This window comes from Meles meles, chromosome 10 (genome assembly GCF_922984935.1).
Source record: "Meles meles chromosome 10, mMelMel3.1 paternal haplotype, whole genome shotgun sequence".
NCBI lineage: Eukaryota > Metazoa > Chordata > Mammalia > Carnivora > Mustelidae > Meles > Meles meles.
In genome coordinates, this window is record NC_060075.1 from 91,080,420 (window position 1) to 91,090,021 (window position 9,602).

Consider the following 9,602-nt stretch of genomic DNA (forward strand, 5'->3'; position numbering starts at 1 on the left):
AGCAGCATTATCTACCACAACCAAATTATGGAAACAGCCCACGGACCCATCGACTGATGAATGGATAAAGAAGAGGCGGTATATGTGTGTATGTAAACATACACACAATGGAATATTACTCAACCATAAAAAAGAATGAAGTCTTGCCATTTATGACATGGACGGAGCTGGAGAGTATAATGCTCAGTGAAATAAGTCAGTCAGAGAAAGACAGATACCTTTGATTTTACTCTTGTGTAATTGAAGAAGCAAAACAGATGAGCCCAGGGAAAATAGAGGCAAACCAAGAAACACTCAACTCTAGAGAACACTCTGATGGTCATGGTGGGTGGGGGGGATAGGGGATGGGGATTAAGGAGGGCACTTGTAATGAGCACTGGTATGAATCCCTATATCGACCCCCTGAAAACTAATATAATACTGTATGTTAACTGACTGGGATTTAAATAAAAACTTAGAAAAAGTAAAAGCAGACTTGAAGTAATGGCAGAAATGTGGGCAGGAGCACTAGTTACGCCTTCACAGGGAGAGCTTCTCTAAAGATGGTGTGTCTTTTCCTTCCCAGTCAACCTTGCTGTTTACCCTCCTTCCCCTTTCCTCTTCGGATTGGCCTTCCAGGGTCTCTTCTGTTTTCAGGCCACGCTTACTCACTTGGCGAACTTGTCAAATGCCCTGGCTTTAAACACTACTTATACATTGATGTCTCCTAAATGGCCATCGCCAGGCAAGGTCCCTCTGTCGAATGGCAAACGCGTTTATCCAACTGCATAGTTTGACATTAGTGCTCACGGGTCTAATCGACATCTCGAACCTAGCGTATTCCTGATCTCTTCCTGCCGTGCCTTCCCTGCCTTCCTGTGTCACGGCCACGAGCCTTGGAATTAGCACTGACTCATCTCCTGAAATTTCCCTCTGTTGGGTTGTCGGTACATGCCTGGTAAAGTTTTTGGTCACATTACAGAATGTGTAAGAGGCAGACTGATCGTGTCTCATGGCATCTCTTTTAAAAATGAAAGATTAGGGGCTGGAAATCCACACGCCTTCAGAGTTAGGCAGGTAAGGCTCGGGAGCAGAGGAAGCCAGGGTGGGACGGAGGCTGGGCTCAGGCTCCAGCTCTAGAACGTTGCTGAACCACAGCCTGTTGTTGGCCGTGCATCATCAATGTGGCCTGGGTATTTCTGAGTCCCCTGATTTTTCAAGAGAAGCTGAGAATTCAGATTTTCCTGAGAAACTTATTTTTTTAAAAAATATTTTATTTACTTATTTAACAGAGAGATCACAAGTAGGCAGAGAGGCAGGGAGAGAGAGGGGGAAGCAGGCTCCCTACTGAGCAGAGAGCCCGATGTGGGGTTCAGTCCCAGGACCCTGAGATCATGATCTGAGCTGAAGGCCGAGGCTTTAACCCACTGAGCCACCCAGGTGCCCTGAAACCTATTTTTTAAAAATGCCGGCAGTTAATTAATACAACACACACACAGACAAACCCACACGCTGCTCTGTTTATTTGGCCTCGAGGCTACCGATTTTTTTTTAAAGATTTTATTTATTTATTGTACAGACAGAGATCACAAGTAGGCAGAGAGGCAGGCAGAGAGAGAGGAGGAAGCAGGCTTCCTGCTGAGCAGAGAGTCGAGGCTACCGATTTTTAAGTTCTGAAATAGTTTAGTCTGTTTAATTTAGTCTGTTTAATCATGTTTTTTCCATTGAAGGTTTCCGAACGCCTGAAAGTGGTAGATGTGATAGGCACCAAAGTATACAATGACGGAGAACAGATCATTGCTCAGGTATAGTGCTTTTTTAGGTAATTCCTCTTAGGGTTTTATTCCAAAAGGTTCTTCCACAAGGCCGATCTTGATGAATTTTTCATATGTGTTTGAATCAGCGTGTAGTGGTGGATTAAATGAACATCACTTCCACCGAAAGACCTGTTGAAAGTGGTTTAATTTACAGCCATTAAGTTATTTGAATATTTTTATTTATATAATTACCTCCTGATGAATATGTATTAAATCATCAGATGGATTTCTGGATAATTTTCTATTTGTACATGACATGAAATTCAAACGTATCTACAGTAAGTTGTGGTTAACAATCAGAAAAAACAGGTCAGCGTGTTCCTTTTGATAACACGCACCCAGAAGGCACATGGGAGTTCCCGCAGAGTTTTGCATGATCAGTTCGGGATGAAGCCTCCCGGGGCTGCTCCCTGATAAAGTTAATCAAAAAGGGAACACACTGTACCGTGTTCTGTATCAGCTTCCAGGCATGAAATGGGGGGCGACGTGCCATTTCACCCCTAATGCTTCTCCGAGATCCCAGTTGGAACAGGTAGGTGACGCCTTCATTACGACAGAGCTGCCAAGAAGTAAGATTGATGAAGGCAGTCGGGGTTCACAGATAAAGCAGACTGATGATAGTGCCCATATTTCTTAGCTACAGTTCTAAGCACTGCGTGAACGATTCCAACAGATTTTAAGGTTCTCTAATTTTTGTATCACATTTAGTATTGTCTTTGGTATATGTGGAACAAAATGCAAGGTCTGTGAGCCTGAGGCAAGAATAATTGCGTTAGGAGGCTAATACACAAGTAAATCAGTGTCTCTCTCCTGTACACACGTGTGCACACACCGATTATAGTCAGAGGGTGGAAGGAGGTGGAGTCAAATTAGAGAACAAGACCAAGGTTCTCCTATGGAAGTTGAAAAATAACCAAGCACAGAGCACTTTTGACATGATTTTTTTTTAGCCTTTTATTTTGAAACAGTTACAGATTCATGGTAAGATGCAGTGATCATACAGAGGTCCCGTGCCCTTCTCCCGGTGCCTCTGGTGTCCCTACACGGCACACCATCACCCCTACGATCCAAACTGGCACAACCCGCACTTCTGTGTGCCTTTAGAGCATGTTTTGAAAACAAAATTATCAGGCACCGGCTCACTTGGTCGGTGGAACATGTGACTCTTGATCTGGGGGTTATGAGTTCGAGCCCCACATTGGGCTGAGAGATTATTTAAAAACAAAATCTGAAAAAACAATTACATAGCAGTCAACAGACGGATTATGATTTTAAACGCTTGAAAATGTAATAGGACGCTCTTATGATACAAAGTAAGAGAAAAAAGATTATAGATATGCTCAGGATTTATTGAAGGTATTTTGAGGCATTATCTCTGAAGCATCTATAAATATCTATGTTAAATACATCTAGACTCCACATTTTTTGTGATGTAATCTGATACACTGTGTTTCTTGAACTGTATGTACTAAAGAGTTTTGAAATCCCCAAGTTTCTCTAGAATCACGTTGGAGGCTCAGAAAAGTCAGTATTTGCTGTCGTCTGCACTACACTACTTCCTTCGGGAGGCATCATTAGAAATCAGGGCAGAGTTCACCCAAAAAGAAAAAGTAGAGAAAGCAGGGATGTAGTTAGACATGGCAACAATTTCAGAAGCCTTTTCGAGGCCCCAGGGTAGGCTAGAGCATCAGTACCGACATCCGGGCCCACGCGGGCTGCCTCCCAATAGGCCCGGTTGTTTTCTCCTCCTTGAGAGTTTCTCCTCTCTGGGGCCCATGCTGATGCTTCTTATCAGAGGATGGCACAGGGTGCGCATCTGAGCGCTTCTCGGGGAGCACAGGACTGGCCTGCGGAGGACGTGCTGGGACGTGCTGGGACACGGCGCTGCCATCTGGGACTGTAGACATTGTCATCCAGACGGGAGTGGGGCTTAATTCTTACCTCCGTATTTGCCATGTCTCCTTGGCTAGCTTTAGCCAGAAGTGCCATGGGGAAGAGTTTATTATTTGAAATAATTTTACATGAAATAAATAACTGAACAATACCAAATCATTATATTGTACATTCTAAACTAAAGGTGAGCTTGTTACTCTAGAATTGTTGATCATGGCCTCTCAGTGTAGACAGCGAGCTGGTCTGTTCCTCTGGCCCCACTGTCCCGGCAGATCATCCGTACGATGGAGCTGGGTCGATCTGAGGGCTGCAAGAGGCCAGCGGGATTGCTGGCAACGAAATCTGCATTTCCCCCACTGTTTTTGTTTCCTTCCTACAGGGAGATTTGGCGGATTCTTTTTTCATCGTGGAGTCAGGCGAAGTGAAAATCACTATGAAAAGGAAGGTGAGTGTTGGCAAGTCCTAAAAAGCCACGTTAGCCACAGAGCACCAGGTTTCCTTTCTGATGCTCACCCGAAGATTAACGGAGTTTTCATGCACTGAGTCAAGGCTCACACTCTTCCTTCCCTTGTCAGGGTAAGTCAGAAGTGGAAGAGAACGGTGCCGTGGAAATCGCTCGCTGTTCTCGGGGTCAGTACTTCGGAGAGCTGGCTCTGGTCACCAACAAACCTCGGGCCGCTTCTGCACACGCCATCGGGACCGTCAAATGTTTAGGTAGGGGTCACAGGGGTGGACGTGCCTCTCCTGCTTGCAGTCGTGACACCTACATTCCGTGTGTTCGTGAGCCTTTGCCGACGATCTCACTGGGTGCCCAACTTTTATGGTCCCCACAAAAGAGAACAAGGTCATGATTCATTGCTTTATGGAATCCATTTGTGGGAGCCTTTCGTTTTTTCTTTACAGATTGTCCCATTCCTATTTTGTTCTTCCATACAGGCACGAAAGAACATCTTGTTTTAGTAAAGAATTCGGTGTATAAAGCTTTAGGTCTCATCTTTCAAGTAAAGTTTGTGTTCTTCCAAAAAAAAAAAAAAGAAAGCCAGCTAGAACAGTATTTTTTTTTTTTTAAGATTTTATTTATTTGACAGAGAGAGATCACAAGTAGGCAGAGAGGCAGGCAGAGAGAGAGAGAGAGAGGAGGAAGCAGGCTCCCTGCTGAGCAGAGAGCCCGATGTGGGGCTTGATCCCAGGACCCTGGAATCATGACCTGAGCCGAAGGCAGAGGCTTAACCCACTGAGCCACCCAGGCGCCCCTAGCACAGTATTTTTATAGCATCCATCCAGGTCTGTGGGCAAAGCCGGAGGGTCTGTGGGAATACTTCCTCATCCTAGTGCCACGAAATGAAGGTTCGGGTTTGTCAGCTGCGGGATGGTTTTGTTGTCCAGCTGTTAAAGAGAGGTCATCACAGATGCCGCCTTCCGCTGGAAGACCTCCCTCCGACCTAGGAGAGAGAATCGACTTTAATAGTGATGAACGGAAGCCAGGAGGTGTCCACGTAGAGGACACTGTAAGAAAATTGATTCCACAGTGATTATCCACTCTGTGTTCTCATGCGCAGTTCCGTAGAATAAACGTAGCATCCTCAGATCAGCAGGCATCTTCACAATTAACTTCTTAGAGAAGTCACTTTTTGAAAGGCTTTCAGGAAGTGTAATAGTAATCAAGTGTTACATTTGGATGAAAGAGCAGGTAGGTAGGAACTAACGGGTAATTTTCCTCGGTACAGACAGGAGGAAAAGTAAAAGCGAAGTGAGTGAAACTGCATTAATTTTTTTCTGTAACAATTACTCACATTAAAGAAAACCTGAGAAATACGGAAAAGGATAGGAAAAACTAGGAGTCACCCATACCACCCCCCCGATCCTATTATAATTCCTTCTCATTTTTTTTTTTTTTTTTGCAGGGGTTTTCTGGTTTTAAGGTTTTATCAACTGCTTTTTTTCCATTCACTGTAGCTTAATCAGGCCCTTGCTCATTTTATTTCTAGTTGACCAAATTGTAACGTTGTGTGAGGTAAAATACACATTGTAAGTCATGCAGGCATTTCCCACTGGCAAATATTTTGGGGGTTTGGGCCCCATATATTGGGGGTGGGGGAGAGTTTTTGTGTCTGTGTGCACAGATAACTTTCCCATATATAGGATTTTTCCTTAGAAATGTTCTCAGGATACACTTTCTTTTCATGCCGTTCAAGGTATTCTGCTAGCTCTCTCAGTCTGTACTAATTTACATGCTACCACAGTACAATAATGTCCACTTTCTCTGCTCTTGCAAGCATTGTCTTTTGTACCTTTGCAAATTTGAGAGGGGGAAAAAAAAAATATATATATATATATGTATGTATGTATGTATTTTTTAAATCTGTATTTCTATGGCGGTGTGATATTTTCCACATGTATATTATAAATAGTTTTTAAAACTGCAGGAGACAAGCAGGGATGGGGACATAAAGCATATACGTAGAAGCAGACAAAAGCACTTGGGCCGTTATTTAGAATTGACTAGAAAATAGGATAAAAGAGTAAAACATTACAAAAGGTAACACTGGGTCTTTACAGCATAGCATTGGGAAAACAGTAGAGAAAAAAAAAATCAAAGGGAAACAGTGAAGAAAAAAAACAAAGGGAAAACAATAGAGAAAACAAAAATCCCTTGCCACCTTTAAGGAGTTCATGTTTCTGAGGTGATGACGTCAAAATTAATTTATTTTTTAAAATTCCAAGGCCTTGCCATAACAGCCCCTCATTTTTTTCTTACCATAGACCAGGAGCCTCCCAGCCGACCTAGAACTGCACAGATTATCAGAGGAACACTGGCTGTTTACTTTCTGAAGCGGAACATTTTTATCCTTTTGCCCTTTCCTTGCATTTGATATATATCTAAAAATGCCATTGCATTATTGATAGCTGCAGAATGGGCATCGTAAATAACTTGGGAATTTTTCAGATTTGCGAAGGATGTTAAATTTGTTTTTCTTTTATTCTCCCCTTTTCTTAGCTATGGATGTGCAGGCATTTGAAAGGCTTTTGGGACCTTGCATGGAAATTATGAAAAGGAACATTGCCACCTATGAAGAACAGTTAGTTGCTCTGTTTGGAACTAACATGGATATTGTTGAACCCACTGCATGAAGCAAAAGTATGGACAAGACCCGTAGTGACAAAATTCCGCAGTAGTGGTTAGTCCACTGAGAATGTGTTTGTGTAGATGCCAAGCATTTTCTGTGATTTCAGGTTTTTTTCCTTTTTTTTCTTTTTTTTTACCTTTACAGTGTATCTGTAAACAGAGTAGTGATTTAATACTCAATAGGCTTTACCATCACTTTCTAAAGAGTAGGTCAAAAGAATACTGACATACTGATAAGATGACTTTGTACTCCACAAAATTATGATTTGAGTGAAAGGTGCATTCAGATGATTGTAATATACCAAAAGTATCTGTGTGTGAGAAGATAATTAAAGGACACTGCCGTGGGTGATATGTGTTCGTTTGGACTTCCCGGGGTTGCTGTGTTAGTGACTGTGCCCATGGAAAGGGACCTTGGCAGTGACTCATGCTGGACAGCATGACATCACATTCTTTTTACAACTCACTATATATAGTAAGTACAGTTTTAATCATTTTTGTTTTCTCAAGTTTTTCAGGCTTGATAAGTTATGTGCTGGCCTTGGACAGTGAAATGGTAGAAAACATCATATGCAATTTTCAGACCTTTTTATATTTTTGCAATAAAGTACATTTTGACTTCTTTGGCATAATGTCAGTAACTTCCATACTCCAGTGGTTTTAAGGATGAGAATGTAGTCATGGTAATAGGGAAGAGTCTTTGAGAGATCATTAACACAATTCCCTCATAAAGCATATATCTGCTTCTTTTTTCCATTTTGTAGTTCTCTGTACTCTTTAAAAGTTTGAGTTCAACATTTAATGTCACAAATGGTGTTTTTTTGTTTTGTTTTGTTTTTTAACGCTATTTAGACTTGTCTTCTAGAAGCTGGAGATCTTACATATGCTTAAAAAAAAAGAAAAGAAAAGAAAAAAAACGACCTCTCCTATACCAAAAATATTTTGGGGTCCTTATCAACATGCCCACAGGGATATATCTCTGTTCTTCACTTGGTGTACATAATACGATCCTTGGCAGACATCTCCTGTGGGTTTCCTTTAAAGGTGGTAGAAATAAATTTTTATGAGCAAAACCATATATAAAGATAAAAGGAATTTCTGCCCCATCCAAATGTCCTTGCCATTTGTGTTACTGTAGACTCGAAAGTGCAGGATGGACTTAATACGTTTTCGTTGATAATATGCCTGGTATTCTGCCACATAAGATGAATTACATTCAACCAAAGCAGTATTATTCTTAACATGGTTTCTAGGTCCATGTGACCCCAGTGTCTGGAGAGGTTAGTTCTAATCAGTTGTTCACTTTTAAATGAACAATTGCATCTTGGGAAACAGGTTTTAAAGAAATATATATACCTGGGTAAAAATAGTCTGTGGCTCTTACAGTGTGATGTTATTAGAGAACGTTTATGGTCTTACATATATAATGAAAATACGGTTTAAAATGTGTTCATCAAATAATGTACATATAAAAAGTATGTAAAGTATAACTTAGCCACATTTTAGAACACCGTTTAACAATTTTGCAAACTTTCTTGTAGGAAGGGAGCTTACGACATGAAGATGACTTGTTTTCTATTTCAGATTTTATTTTAAAAGCCAGGTCTGTTAAACAAGGAAAAACCACAAAGAACCCCCAGATTCCTAGTTCATCATTCTGTACTCTTTATCCACTTTTTCAAGATACCTTGTTGCATCAGCTGATTGTTAACTATTCATGGAATAGCAAACAAATGCCTGTTTAATAAAGAACTCTGACCAAGGCTGTAAATGCCAGTTACATTATTTTCAGTATTGTTGGTTATATTTAAATTTACCTTATAATAAAGCACACTTTTATAATAAAATGTTTTTAATGAAGTTTTTTTGTTTGTTTTGTGTTGTGTTGTGTTTCTGTCCTGGGACTTGGATGGTGCATATTGTGCCATGTGAGAAGTAGGACAGACGGGGGGTACATGTGAAAGCCATCCCCCCCCCCCCCCGCCACACACACACCCCAGACCTAATGCAAGAAAAGAGTGTAGTTCTTTATGGCAATAGGGATTTACAGATTTTAACTATTAGTCAAATGCGGTCTAAACGATCGCAGTGTGCTCCAGATTAGCTTGGCTGTGTAGGCTCACCAGAAATGTGTCACTAACTAGGGGATTTACAAGTTGAAGCATCTCATAAAAACATTTGACTCACACTTGACTTGTGGATGTGATGTCATCATTCAGTCACAAACCAAGATTCTTTACTCTTGGGAGATCCTCCATTGAAAGTTCATTCAAGAATACGCTCTGTGTAGCTATTATTCTGGAAGAACATTGTAATAAGCAAGTGCTTCTCCTGGTTTCATATAGTGTGTGTGTGTGTGTTCTGCATGTCACTATGAACTAGGACTTGCCTATGGTGTAACAAACACTGTGACACAAGTTGGGTGAGCATGCTTGGATTACTGTTAGAAACTAGCAGACCACTTAAAATGTGTAGAAATTCTGCGAGGGAGGCATGGGACATGAAGTAAAGGACTCTGGGTTTGATTGAAATATGTCCGATTAAATGCCAAGTCCTTTTCCTTTCTAAAGCAATTTTCCTAATTTTCTCTAGCAGTGCTATATTTAGAACAAGGAATTTGTCACCTGTGGCATTCTTTTTTTAAATTTTTACTTAAATTCATCAGTCTCATGTAATACCCAGTGTTCATTACATCATGTATCCTTCCTAATGGCCATCACCCAGTTACCCCATGCCCCCAACTCACCACCCCCCCCCCAGCAACCCTCAGTTTGTTTCCTATGATT

The 9,602-nt window shown here is 41.3% G+C and overlaps 1 protein-coding gene across 1 annotated transcript in view; it reads left to right on the forward strand.

Annotated features, from left to right (window-relative positions):
- PRKAR2B (protein kinase cAMP-dependent type II regulatory subunit beta) overlaps positions 1-8,657 on the forward strand; it is a 91,564-nt gene extending 82,907 nt beyond the window's left edge. Inside the window, exons 8-11 of the mRNA XM_046021338.1 lie at positions 1,710-1,784; positions 4,069-4,134; positions 4,265-4,403; positions 6,688-8,657. Of these exons, the coding sequence (XP_045877294.1) occupies positions 1,710-1,784; positions 4,069-4,134; positions 4,265-4,403; positions 6,688-6,821 (414 nt within the window). The 3' untranslated portion in view covers positions 6,822-8,657. The remainder of the gene's footprint in view (positions 1-1,709; positions 1,785-4,068; positions 4,135-4,264; positions 4,404-6,687) is intronic.
- Positions 8,658-9,602: the final 945 nt, after the last annotated feature.